Source organism: Elephantulus edwardii, unplaced genomic scaffold (assembly GCF_000299155.1).
Source record: "Elephantulus edwardii isolate Elephantulus edwardi_28Jun2011 unplaced genomic scaffold, EleEdw1.0 scaffold00009, whole genome shotgun sequence".
NCBI classification, from domain to species: Eukaryota; Metazoa; Chordata; class Mammalia; order Macroscelidea; family Macroscelididae; genus Elephantulus; species Elephantulus edwardii.
Window position 1 is genome coordinate 7,306,996 of NW_006399759.1, and position 14,907 is coordinate 7,321,902.

A 14,907-nucleotide genomic window follows, 5' to 3' on the forward strand; every position below is an offset into this window, starting at 1 on the left:
AGGCTGCTCCTTGGAGGCAAGGATTCTGAAGCTTCATCGGGCATACTTTGGGAATGTTGCAAGGAGGGACCAGTCATGATTGGGAGGGTGGAGGGACAGCGCAGGAGAGGCAGACCCTCAATGAGATGGAGTGACTCAATGACTGGGGTAATGGAGGTAAGTATGTCAGAGACAATGAGGTTGGCTCAGGATAGAGCAGGGTTCAGAGCTGTTGTACCTAGGGTCGCATGTAACAATATCATGCACCAAAAATCTTTGGTTTGCTATAAAGCACTTAACTAGTGTGCCACTGGGGCTCCTTACATCTCATTGTTGTTATTATGTGCCCTTGAGTCGACTACCACTCACAGTAACCCTATGAACAATGGCTCTATGCCCCATTTTTTCATGAATACATTAAAAAATTTGTTTCTCCTCTCTATCCACTCCATGATAAACATACTATGAATCACAGACAACTCGATAGCACATAACCACATCCACTTTATGATGATCTTATTCTGGGAAATTACTGTCTCTCAACTTAGGAATCTCTCAAATGCTCTCCCTCTCTCCAGCATCAACCCTTTCCTGCCAACATGACCTTTCTAGAACACAGTCCTAATCCCCCAGTCCCTCATTACTTAAAACCCTTTCCTGGCTCCAGTCAACTAAGAGATGAAACCTCTGCAACACCTCGGGCCGGACTCCCCATGATCTGCTCTGCCTCCCCCACGGCCCAGACCCTGGGGACTCCAGACTCATCTCTGTGACATGCGTAGTTGAACACAACAGCGATTTCAACTGCTGTCATGTCCCGGAAGGCTCTGTCTCCACTCTATTCATCTAGCAAACCCTGCTCCACTGTCATCTCTTTCTAAAAGCCTCTCCAGGATGTCAGATGGTGCTATCTAAATCCTCCTCTGAGAAACTCTTCACCTTGTGCCCGTGTGTCCCATTGCCCTCATCACAGTGTTTCCCCATAGGGCCTGCATATGGCACACCTCAATGAATGTTTGTTGAATGAATAAATGCATGTCAAATGAAAAAATAAAAATCGTTACTACAACCTGTACTAGTGAGAGACACGGTTGTAGTAATGTGTAACATTAATTCCCCCAACCCTCCTTTCCAGTATCCACTCACTTGTTCCCCCACATCCTATGCTCACCAGCATCTGATGGAGTCCTTATTCCACCCACCTCTCTAGTTCCCAGCAAACCTTTGACACCAGAGCTCACCTGGGCTTGTTCAGACCCATGACAAAGGCCTTCAGAGCCTTGAGGACATCATTAGGGTGGATAAGTCTGGGAGAGGAAGGTGGGGTGGTCTCCTCTTCCTGATCCCCCTCTGAAAGGTCTTCCTTCCTTTCTTCTTCGATAGACAACTTTTCTGCAGACTCAGGCATGGCTTCCACACTCAGTTGTTTCTGTAGAAAAGAACAAAATGTTCGGTGGTGATCTAATTGTTGTGATGTGCTGCCGAGTTACCTGTGATTCATAATGACCCTATGGACAACAGCCCTAAAACCTGCTCTATCTATCCTGTGCCAATCTTACTGTCTCTAACACATCTACCTCAATTATCCCAGTCACTGAATCAATCCATCTCATTGAGGGTCATCCTTTCCTGTGCTGTCCCTTCACCGTCCCAAGCTTGATTTCCCTCTCCAAGGACTAGTCCCGACTTGCAACATGTCCAAAATATGTCAGATGAAGCTTCAGAATCCTTGCCTTCAAAGAGTAACCTGTTCTAACCCTCTCTAGGACAACCCTGTTTGTACTCTTAGCAGTCCATGATATACTCAGTACTCTTCTCCAGCACCATAATTCAAAGGTATCAATTCTCCTTCTATCATCCCTAGTCATTGTCTAGCTTTCTGATGTACAGCAAGGAATTGCAAAGACTATAGCCTGGATCAGGTGCACCTTAGTCTCCAGACTGATATTGTTGCTCTTCAGTACTTTGGAGAGGTCTCTGACAGCAGACTTTCCTGATGCGATTCATCTTTTAATTTCCTGGCTGCTGATACCAAGAGTGTTAATTGTGGAGCCAAGCAAATTAAAGCTGTTAACAATCTCAATCTCTTCACCATCTATCATGATCTTTTTAATTAAAATATATGCACTTGGGAGAAAGTGCTGCCATAAGTTGAATTGTGTTGCTTCAAATATTTACTATGATCTTCAGTGCTATGTATTTATTCCATGTGTTGTAAACTCCAGCCTGTATAATGTTAAGGGGCAGGATTAGGGTCCATTGTATAATGATAGCACTCCTTAGTCAGTTTGCTGCACTGTGGTGACTTGCTTGATATTATGATGCTGGAAATTATGTCACCAGTATTTCAAATACCAGTAGGGTCATCTGTTGTGAGCAGGTTCCAGTGGGCTTCCAGACTAAGGCAGTCTAAGAAACAGGACTGGTTATCTACTTTCAAAAAAATAGTCATTGAAAACCCTCCAAACAGTATCAAATATTGTTTGATATAATGTCAAAAGATGAGGCCCTCAGGTTGGAAGGCAATCAAAATGCAATGGGGGGATAAAATAGAAGAATGGACCTTCTAAAGATTTAATCCTTGTGTGCATCAAAAACTTTTCCAAGGGGGTGAAAAGAAAACCTACTGACTGGGGAAAAACTTTTGGCAATACCATCTCAGGCAAGGGTCTCATATCAAAAGTTTACCGGATCCTACAATGCCTCCACAAGAAAAAGACTAATAATCCAATTATTAAATGGGCAAAAGACATGGAAAGACAACAGAGGACAATATTCAGATGGCCAACAGACACATGAAGAAATGTTCAAAATCACTGTCAATAAGAGAGATGCAAATCAAAACCACAATGAGATATCATCTCACTCCAGTAGAAGTAGTAAAGTTTAGCAGGACAGCAAGTAATAAATGTTGGAGAGGATGTGGTGAGATAGGAACTCTTATACACTGTTGGTGGAATTGTAATATGGTACTACCACTCTGGAAGATAGTTTGGCATTTCCTCTCAAAGCTGAACACAGAAACTCCACAGGACCTTGCTATTCCACTAGTAGGAATATATTCAAGGAAATTAGACCTGAGACACAAAAGGAGATTGTGACATCAATGTTCTTAGTAGCGTTATTCACCATCTCAAAAACATGGAAGCAGCTCAAATGTCCAATCACAACTGAATTGATTGAGAAATGGTGGTACAGACACACGATTAAATACTACACAGCTCACAGGAGCAATGTTTTTAAAAAGTATGACATAACTTGGGAGAGACTGGATAAAGCATTATGCTGAGTGAACTAACTCAGTCTCCTAAGGACAAATATTGCATAACACCATTATTGTAAAAATAGAAAGATAACTGGTAAAATGTGTAGGGGGGTCTTAGGGGGAAGGGGTGGGAGTAAAGGGGGTTGGACAGTGGGAAACCACAGGCTCACAGAGTTTGGTACGTGGAGGGAGTGGGGTAAAGGAAATGGAAAAGATACAGCAGGGACCTGTAAAGACAGGGTAAGGTGGGCATAGTGCAATGGTAATTAATTTTACAAAACACAATGTATGGGAATGATTATATGAAACAATGTGAATGGAGGCAAGTGTGAAACACAATGTATGTGAAGTTCATATGCAAATCAATATAAAATAAAAATTTAAAGGAAAAAAATGCAACGAGGGAAGAGCTGCCTCCTCAAAATAAAGTCTACCATAATATGCGCATGGAGTATAGCAAAGCCCAGTGAAGGACCTTCATGTGTTGAGATAATGAGATTCAAACTGAGGAGAAAAAACTGTAAATATCCATTAATAACTGGAATGTGCCCTGAAACCCACAGCGTCCCTTTTCAGGAGGAAGTAGCTAAGAGAATACGCCATCCCCTTTTCCTTATGAATCAGGGTGAAGTCTCTCTCAGGGAGGAGTGATAGGGAATGGCAAAGGACACACCGACAAAGGAGATTAATCAGAACTGACTTTGACAAGCACTGTGGCAATGGGACAATTAAAACAGACTTTCGGGGGGGGGAAGAGAGGAACAAACGTGGGGGAGGGTAGAGAAAATCGTGCAACAATGAATGAATGGAAACCCAAAATCTCTGTAAATGTTCATTAAAATTAATAAAATTTAATGAAAAAAATAACTGGAATGTGGAATGCACAAAGTGTGAATGTAGGAAAATTGGAAGTTGTCAAAAATGAAGAGGAATGCATAAAGATTGACATCTGAGGCACTAGTGAGAAGAAGTGGAACGCTATTGGTCATTCTGAATCAGATAATCATGTGCTCCACTACATCAGGAATTACAAACTGAAGACGAATGATGTTGCATTAATTGTAAAAAGGGGGAAGGGAATCAGGATTTATCCTGATGTACAATAATTCATCAGTGATAAGCATGCAATAGCCATGAGCATACAGAGAAAATTTGTTCATACAAAAATTATCAAAATACATGCACCAACCACTAAAGTCAAAGATTCAAAAACTGTGGATTTCTATTCTATCAACTTGTGCTTTCAGAAACCTGTCCAGAGTACTGAAAAGCAACAATGTCAGTCTTTAGACTAAAGGGTGCCTGATCTAAGCCATGTTCTTCACAATTACTTGCTATACATCACAGAGCTAACAGGACAATGACTATGGATGATAGAAAAAGAACAGATGGCTTTGAGTTGTGGTGTTGGAGAAGAGTATTGAACATTCCATGGACTGCCAAGAAAACAAATAGGTCTGTCCTGGAGAAAGTGAAACCAAATTGCTACATGGAGGCAAGGATTTTTTTTTAATAAAATTTTTATTTTATACTGGTTTACTTACAAAGTTCGTATACATTGTTTTTCACACCAGATCTTTCCCATTTCCTTTGCCCTCCCCTCCCTCTACCCATCAAATTATGCAACTCTATGATTACCCCCCTGCCTATTCTCACCCTTATGCTCCCACCCTCCCTCCCGTGGACCTTCATACATGTTTATCTACTTATCTATTTCTATAATTATGGTCTTACACAGCATTTGTCCTTATGAGACTGAGTTTGTGCAGTTACATGATGCTTTCTAGACCTTCCCAAGTTAGGTGGTAATTTTCTAAATCATTGCTCCTGCATGCTGTGTAGTATTCCATCATGTGAATGTACCACACTTTCTCAATCCATTTGATTTTGGTTGGACATTTGGGCTGTTTCCATTTTCTTGGCGATGTTGAATAATGGTTCGATGAACATTGTTGTAAAAATCTCTGTGTCTCTGGGTAGATTCCAAGCAGTGGAATATCTGGGTCATATAGTATTTCTGTGTTCAGCTTTATTTGAGGAAATGCCAAATGGAGGCAAGGATTTTGAAGCTCCACCTCACATGCTTTGGGCATGATGGCAGGAGGGCCCAGTTCTTGGAGAAGGACATCATGCTTGAAAGGGTGGAGGGACAGTGCAGGAGAGGAAGACGCTGGCTGAGAGATTGACTCAGTCACTGGGATAATGCAGGTAGGTGTGTTGGAGGTAATGACATTGGCTCAAGATAGACCAGGATTCAGAGCTGTTGTAATAGGGACACTATGAGTCACAAGCAACTTGATAGCACACAAAATATAGCTTGTGGCGTATGAAACTGATCAAATATGCAATTATGACAGAATAATAAAATTTGGTAACTGGAAGGCAAAATTTAGAAACAAAGGATTGGTTGGTGAGAGAAATGAGGTGGGAGTTAATGTAATTTTGTATAATCAATGATTTATGCACTGCAAATTCCATTTTTAAAAAAACTTAAAAGGTTAACTATACATCTAGACCTCATCTGATGGATTACACAGGAATCAGCCCGCCTTTATCTGTGCAAAGAGACAGTGGAGAAGCTCAATAGAAGCTGTCAAAACAAGGTCAGCAGCTGACTGTGGAACAGACCATCAATTGCTCATACACAAGTTCAAACTGAAGCTAAAGAACATGAAACAAATTCCATGAGAATAGATTTGATGCACTGACCAGTACCAAAGCAAAAATCAGATGAGCTGTGGGATGACATCAAAGCCATGATAAAGGAAAGAAACAAAGGGTCGTTAAAAAAATAGTGCACATCAAAAACATTTTTCAATAGAGTAAAAAGAAAACCTACTGACTGGGAAAAAACATTCGGCAATATCAGTTCAATTCAGACAATGGTCTCATATTAAAAGTTTACAGAATTCTACAAGGCCTTCACAAGAAAAAGATTGATAATATAATTATAAAATGGCAGGGGAGGGGAACATGGAAAGAATTTTCACAGAGAAAGATATTTGGATGGCCAATGGACACATAAAGAAATGCTCAAAATCACTAGTGATAAAAGAAATGTAAATCAAAACCACAATGAGGAATCAACCATCTCATTCCATTAGCAGTGGCAAAGTTTAATAAGACAGCAAGTAATAAATGTTGGGGAGAATGTGGAGAGATTGAAACTATCATACACTGGTTGGTGGGATTGTAAAATGGTACGATCACTCAGGAAGGCAGTCTGGCATTTACTCAAAAAGCTGAACACAGGAATTCCATATGATACAGCTACACCACTGCTTGGAATAAACTCTGAGAAAATTAAAACACAAATGGAGACCTATACACCAACTTTCATAGCAACATTATTCATCATCACAAGAACATGGAAACAGCCCAATGTTCAACCAAAATCAAATGGATTGAGAAATTGTGGTACATTCACATGATGGAATAATAAATCAAGAGCAATGATTTCAAAAATTACTACCTAACTTTGGAGGGACTGGAGAGCATCATGGCAAGTGAACTAACTCAGTCCCATAAGGACAAATACTGTATAAGACCATTATTGTTGAAATAGAAAGGTAACAAGTAAAACAAGTATGAGGATCTAAGGGGGGCAGAGTAGGAGCATAGCAGTCAGAAGGGGTAGGGAGTACTAATAGGTCGCACAATTTGATGGCTAAAGGGTTGCTGTTGTTATGTACCATTGAGCCGCCTGCGACTCATAGTGACCCTAATGTACAACACCTCTGAACCCTGCCATATCCTGAGTCAGTCTCATGGACTCTGACACACCTACCCCCATTGCCCTAGTTACTGTAGCAATCCATCTTATCTGGGGTCTTCCGCTTCTGCAATGTCCCTCCACCCTTCTGAGCATGATGTCCTTCTCCAAAGGTCAGTCCCTCCTGGCCACACGCCCAAAATATGTGAGACAGAGCTTCAAAATCCTAGCCTCCATGGAGAAGCTTGGTTTTACCCTCTCCAAGACAGACCTATTCTTGGCAGTCCATGGTATGTTCAAGACTTTTCCAGCACTACAGCTCAAAGACATCAATTCTTTTTTCTGTCATCCTTAGTTGTTGTCCAGCTCTATGATACATAGCAAGTAACTTCAAAGACCATGGCCTGGATCAGATGAACCTTAGTCTCTAGACTGACATAGTTGATTTTCAGGATTCTGGAAAGGTCCCCGATAGCAGATTTACCTAATGTGATTCATCTTTTGATTTCCTGACTGCTGGTATCAAGAGTATTCATTGTGCAGCAAGCAAGCTTTAACAGTTAACAATCTCAACCTCTTCTTCATCCACCATCGTGCTGCCAATTGGCCCAGAGGTGAACATCTTTGTTTTCTTAATGTTGAACTTCAATCCATATTGGAGGCTGTAGTCCTTGACCTTCTGTAGGGTAGAGGATAGGAAAGGAAGATAATACCAAAATGGATGTGAGACAAGACTGAAACTTGCTCTATAATGGAAAGAAGCTAAAGCAAAAGGAATAACATGAAATAAGAGGGCTGAACCTAAAACTTCACAGGGTAGCTTGAGAAGACAGAGTAAAGAATTATCACAAAATATGCAATAGTCAGCCTTTCTCCCACTGAACAAACTAAGGAACAAATTTAAGCTTCAAATGGCAATAACAAGGTGGCCATACTCAACTTGCTCCTGCCTATGATGATTTGGGTGTTGCAAACAAAATTGGGATCATCTAAACTGAATCCTGGAAGGAGGACTGGCATCCACTTCCGTAATAGCTTGCCTCCAGAAACCCTATGAAGCTGGAGAGAGGATGAAAGGCACCCAAGCATTGAGGACTCTCCTTCATAGGGTCGCCTGAGACTCAACAGCACTTAACAACAACAGTGGTAAAAAACTGAGCTGTTCGAATCCACCAGCTGCTCCAACGGGGAAAGGATGCACAATCTCCTCCCATGCGATTTTTATCTCTGAAAATCTGCTGGAGGGGTCAGTTCCTACTCAATGGTATCAACAAAACATGGACAAAACACTGAATGATGCAGAACGTACCAAAGGTGATGGAAGAAATATATCACTGCACCGAAAGAATTGGTAAATGCTGAGCCATTTCAGGAAGTAACATATGGTCAAGAACCAATGGCCCAGGCTTCACTGATGGCTTTGACAAAAAATAAGGTCACAGAAATTGATGGAAGTGATTCAGCAAGCAGGTACTGATGGAGGAACGCTCACTAATCTATGACAAGTAGATTGCAAGACAGCTACGAGGCCAAATGATTGGAAGAAATCCATATTTGTTCCTATTCCAAAAAAAAAGGTGATCCAGCTGAGTGTAGAAAATACTGAACAACACCATTAATATCACATGCAAGCAAAATCTTGCTGGAGGCTATTTTGAAATGATTGGAACAGTGTTCTCTTCAGCAGCACATATACTAATATTGGAACGATATAGAGAAGATTAGCATGGCCCCTGTGCAAGGATGTCATGCAAATTCATGAAGAATTCCACATTTTGACTATTGTGTAAAAATCTCCCCTCACCTCTAATTTGCTGAATGAAGAAAAAATCTTTTATTTGTGATATTTTCAGAGACATTCAGAAGAGACCATGGCACAAGGTATATCATTGCTGATGTCAAATGGATTTTGGCTGAAAGTAGAGAAATTTGAATGATAATTACTTGTGCTTTATTGACCATGCAAAGGCATTTGACTATATGGAAGAAGTTGTTAAAAAATAACAAGTAGATATTGAATGGTTTAAAATAAAGGAAAGTACCCTTTCTCCAAACCTATTCAATCTATAAGATGAGAAAATAATTTGAGAAGTTGGACTACATGAAGAAGAACGTGGTATCAGGGTTGGAGGAATACTCATCAACAACCTACATTATGCAGATGACCCATCCTTGCTCCTACAAAGTGAAAAAGACTTGAAGCACTTACTGAAGAGAAGGAAAGAGTACAGTATGAACTACATATTATTCAAAATGGGTGACCCTGGAGGACATTATGCTGAATGAAATACCTCAGTCACACAGGGACAAATACTGTATAGTGCCACTGTTGTAAAATGGGACTGACACCAGGGGGTGGGGGAAGACTGAGAAATATGGGATAAATAATGTATACTGCATTGAAACAGATGAGGGAGAAAACTGTTTAAAAGGGATATGTGATTAGGTATTATTGTCATGACAGGAGTCCAGAGCAAAGGCTGCCTAGAGGAGTGGACCTGGGGGAGGGTTTGTAAAACAATGAAAGAATTTTTCTTTTACTTTGCAAAGAGAAGAGTGTACTGAGGTGGGGGAGAGGTGGGCAGGTAGAAAAGTGCAACAATGAATGAATGGAAATCCAAAGTCTCTGTAAATTTTCATTAAAATTAATAATAATAAAGAATTTTTTAAAAAAAGATAAATTCTCCCCCCTAGACCGATGATGTGGACCACCACATCACTGTTTTTATTGTTGAGTACTATCAAGTCAGAATCGACTCAGCTGACCCTCCAGTGGTTTTCAGAGGCAGTAAACTGCACAGGAGGAGAATGACCCTCTTTCTCCTGCAAAGCAGCTGATAGATTCAAACTGTGTGCCTTTGAAATTGCAGCACCCTTAGGCCACCAGAGCTCCCTACAACATTATCACAGATGGAGAAAAGACTGAAGTTGTCAATGACTTTATTTCACTTGGATTAATAATTAACACCCATGGTAGCAACAGTCAAGATATCCAGACAAGTTGTTACACTGGGCAAATCTGCTGTCAAGGACCTCTTTAAAATGCTAAAGAGCAAGCATATCAGTTTAAAAATTAAGGTGTTTCCAATCCAAGCTCTGGGAGCTCTGTTGGCCTACTGGCAAGAAACTATGCAGCAATCCCGAAGGCATACAGCTCGAGGTCACTAGATGCTCTGCGGGAGAAGGCGGGTCAACCTCTTAACAATGACTAATAAGATGCACTCTACCTTCTTGTCCCTGTGCCTCACCCCTGGTATCCGAGGAGTGACTTCACCAGATGGCTGGCAGCATCCACAGTCCCTGTGACCCGGCCAGGCCCAGCTCTAGTGAGGGCACACCCACATTGTCTCACATCTGGAGCCAGAAGTTCTCAGGGCATTTTTCAGGAAGCCCGTGGGCTGAGCCACACCTGCAATCAGCCCCCAGACTAGCGAGGACACCACCTTTCACTGGAGTTCTTCCCTCTCGCTGAGCAACTTCCCTGGCACACTTCACAACCACATTTGGAACACTGTACTCTTTGAAGAGCATGTCACTGTGGACAGTTCAGGTTGGCAGTGACCTCCTGTTTACACTCGCCATCTCTAGCCAGGCAGACCAGCCTAGGCTCCTCTGGGGTCAGCAGAAACTCTGCCTCTCACTGAGTGCCCCACGTCTCAACATGACCAGAGACCTGGCTCATGTCTGAGGGACTTGGCCACCACTCAGAAAAGCAGAAATTCTGACCTGACAAGTAGAAATTCCAGTCTTCTGCTGAGATGAGACCGACACTGCTCCAGGCCAGTCTCTGGATCTTTGTCTTCTTGTTGTATTGTTTGTTCTTGTGGGTACGGCTGTCTGTCAGTTTGACCTTACTGATGTGACTTGCATGTTGCTGTGAAGCTGGAAGCCAAGCCACCAGTGTTTCAACTATAACAGGGTTACCCATGGTCAGCAGGTTTCAGTGGGGCTTCCAGACTGAGACAGAATTGGAGGCAGAACTGGCCACCCACTTCTGAAATAATGCCCTTTCAAAAACACAATGAATGTTCTGTGCCTCTCACAAGATCCCCTTGTTAGAGGACTTTACCTTTGCTCTGCTGCAAGACACCAGGCCTGTGTGGCATGGCCAGCCTGGGACCATCTTCCAGTCACTGGTTCCCCTACGTCTACTAAAGGCTGTGGCCAAGTCCAGGCACACTCACATCCTGGAAGCTACAGAACCACTGCCTGCCAGGCTGAGAGGCTGCAGTTTAAGACCACAATCCTGCCCAGAACATTAGACCACTGCCCTGCCACCTGAAGACCCCACTATCCCACCACCTGGAGGTCCTAATACCTCACTACCTGGAGACTGCCCAGCTGCTGCTCCTGCTGTCCAGACCCAGGAGCTCCAATATCACAGGTACTCTGGGTGAAACACTGCTGTCTAGCTACACTACATGGAACCCCTTAAGCTCAAGAGGAAAGGGCCAGGCCAAGTCGAGCTGGGCTGAGATGCAGTTTCTGGAAGGGAATAGACTTCCTGTTCTGCCATTCAGGTATTTTGAAACACTGCCGTTGGGCCCTCGCCCCTGAGGGCCTTGTACCAAGAAGGGAGAACAAATATAAAGGTCCTGCACAAAATATTGCCACGCTCCGGGTCATTATATAGTTATAACAACCTAGCATCTACTAAGAAAAAAAGGCTCACATAATGTCAAGAAAGCAGCAATCTGCCTCAGTCATCATGAACAAACAAAATAATCCTTCTCGTAAAAAAAAAGCAGATCCAGTGACTACCCCAGATAGAGAGAACCAGAAAAAAAATATGTTGATGAGGAACAACTTGAACAGCTACAGAAGAAGACGAAAATTATGGAAGAACAAAGGAAGCCATTAAGAGAGCAAATACCCCAGAGACAACAAACCAGAAGAAATATATTGATGAGGAGCAACTTGAACAGCTATGGAAGAAAATGCAAAAGATGGAAGAAAGAATTGATAATATAGGTAGAGGTACAAGAACTTAAAAAATCATCACAAGACAGAGAGGGTAGAGCCAACACAGTACTGGAAATAACAGAAAATAACATATGTAAATGAAATCCTGAATATTAAGACCAAAGTGGCAGAAGTGTCCAACTCACCGGTAGGACAAAAAAGTAGAACTGAAAAAATGGAACAGAGAATCAGTGAGCTGGAAGATTAGAGTCTCACCGGAAACTGAAGAAAAATCAGAGATGAAAAAGAAAATGATGAAAACATTAGAATCATGTGGGATGACATTAAAAGGAAAAACATACGTTATGACTGAAATTACAGAATATGGGTGTGACAGGGATATCACTGAGAAAATTGTGGAAGAAGCATGAGAAGAAAATTTCCCAGGAATTTTGAAGAATGGGGAAATTCACATTCAAGAAGCACAGCAAACACCAAACAGACTAGACTAGAAAAGAAAAACATCAAGACATGTCATAGGCAAATTCTCCAAAATTAAAGATAAGGACAGAATACTAAAAGCAGCACAAGAAAAACAAAGACTCACCAACAAAAGAAAAACAATAAGATTAAGTTCTGATTTTTCAGCAGAAACCATGAGGGGAAGAAGACAATGGGATGGTTTATACAGAAAGTTGAAAGAAAACAATTGCCAATCCAGGATCCTATACCCAGCAAAGCTCTCCATGAAATGTGAAGGAAAAATTAGGTGCTTTGTAGTAAAGAAGGAATTTGTGAAAAACAAGACCAAAACTACAAGAAATTTTAAGTGAAGTCCTTCAAATGGAGACGTCAAAGGAAAAAGTGGATGCACCATAGTAACCAGAAATAACAGAAAAAGGAACACAGCAAAATGTCAATGGTAAAACCAGGCCTGACAATAATCACACTTAAGGTGAATGGAATAAATGTGCCAATCAAGAGAAAAAGAGTAGCAGAATGGATTTTTTAAAAAAGCAAAACAAAACGAAAAAACCCAAAGCCCATCAATATGTTGCCTATAAAAGATGCATCTAAAATAAGAAAAGAAAGTTAGACTCAAAATCAAAGGCTGGGGGGGAATTTATTAAGCAAATGGCAACCTCAAAAAATCAGGAGTGGGAAAACTAGTCTCTGATAAAATAGATTTCAGAATGAAAACTACCATAAAAGATAAGGAAGGGCATTACATACTGATTAAAGACACAGCAGATCAAGAATATATAACCTTGGACAACATTTATATACCAAATGATAGATCTACAAAATACATTAAAAAATGGTCAACAGAATTGAAGAAAGAAATAGCACCACAATAGTGGTAGGAGACTTCAAAACACCACTATCATCAAAGGATAGGTCAACTCAAACTCAACAAAGATGCAGAAGGTCTAAACTATACAATCAGCCAACTTGACCTTGTGGAAGTATTCAGGGTACTGTACCCAACAAACACTCAACTCACTTTCTTCTCAAGTGCACATAGTACATTCTCCAGAATCGATGATGTTAGGACACAAAGCAAGCCTCAAAAATTAAAAACACTGAAATAATACAAAGTATCTTCTCAGATCACAATGCCATAAAATGATAAATTAATCACAGGTAAAGTTTATCAAACCACCCAAGTGGAAACTAAACAACTCTCTCCTAGAACACAACTGAGTTATAAAAGAAAGAAAGAATGAAAAAAATTTTCCTTGAAACAAATGAAAACACACATACCTAAACCTCTGGGATGCAGCTAAGGCAGATTTCAGGGGGCAGTTCATAGCAATAGGCACATACATAAAAAAAAAAAAGAAAGAAGAAAAATCAATGACCTAACTCAACACCTTCGTCAAAAGTAAAAGAACAATAATCTAACCCAAAAGCCTCTAGGAGAAAGGAAATTATAAGGTCAAGAGCTGAAACTAATTAGATAGAAAACAGACAAACAATTGAAACTATCCACAGGACCAGGTGCTGGTTTTTCAAAATTCAATAAAATTGACAAACCATGGCAAACTTAACAAAAGGAAGGGGGGGGAAAGGAAGACACAGATAACTCGATTAAGAAATGATAGAGGTGACATCACAACAGAATCAGATAAAATGGAATCGATCATATCAGAATATTCTGAAAAGCTATACTAAGATAATTTTGAAAACTTAGAGGAAATGGACAAATTCCTTGAAACTTCTGCCCTACCCAAATTCACAAGGACAGATATAGAACTTGAACAGATCCATCACAGAAGAAGAGATCATAAAAAGACTTCCCCATAAGAACAGTCCTGGACCATATGGCTTCACAGCTGAATGCTACCAAACATTCAGAAGGATCTATCATCAATTCTACATAAATTATTTTTTAAAAATTGAAAAAGAAGGAAAACTCCCACATTCATTCAAGCAAGCATAACTCTAATACCAAAATCAGGCAAAGATATTATAAAAAAAGAAAACCACAGACCAATATCTATCATGAATATAGATGTAAAAATCCTTAACAAAATCTTAGCCAATAGAATCCAAAAGCATATTTAAAAAATAATTTGTGATGATCAAATGGGATTCAACAGGTATGCAAGAATGGCTCAACATAAGAAAAGCAATCAATGTAATTCACCTTATTAACAAAACAGATAACAAGAACCATATGCTCTTAGCAATTGATGCAGAAAAGACTTTTGACAAAATCCAACACATCTTACTGATAAAGACAATCAGCAAAATTGGAATAGAAGGGATTTCTTCAACATAGTGAAAATATGTATGCAAAACCAAGAGTCAATATCACTCTCAATGGAGAAAGACTAAAAGTGTTTTCCTTGAGCCAGAAAAGGATGCCCACTATCATTATTTCTATTCAATAATGTATTGGAAGTGCTTGCTATGGCAATATGACAAGAGAAGGAAATAAGTATCTAGGTTGGCAAATAGATGTTAAACTATCGCTATATAAAGATGATATTATAGTGTACACAGAAAACCTCAAAGACTCAACAAAAAAAACTATTATAGACCA

General features: G+C 40.4%; 1 protein-coding gene across 1 annotated transcript in view; it reads right to left on the minus strand.

The window, feature by feature from the left end:
* Positions 1-14,907, minus strand: part of DRC1 (dynein regulatory complex subunit 1 homolog (Chlamydomonas)) — a 130,280-nt gene that overhangs the window by 4,626 nt on the left and 110,747 nt on the right. The window contains exon 14 of the mRNA XM_006880704.1: positions 1,221-1,409. Within this exon, the coding sequence (XP_006880766.1) occupies positions 1,221-1,409 (189 nt within the window). The remainder of the gene's footprint in view (positions 1-1,220; positions 1,410-14,907) is intronic.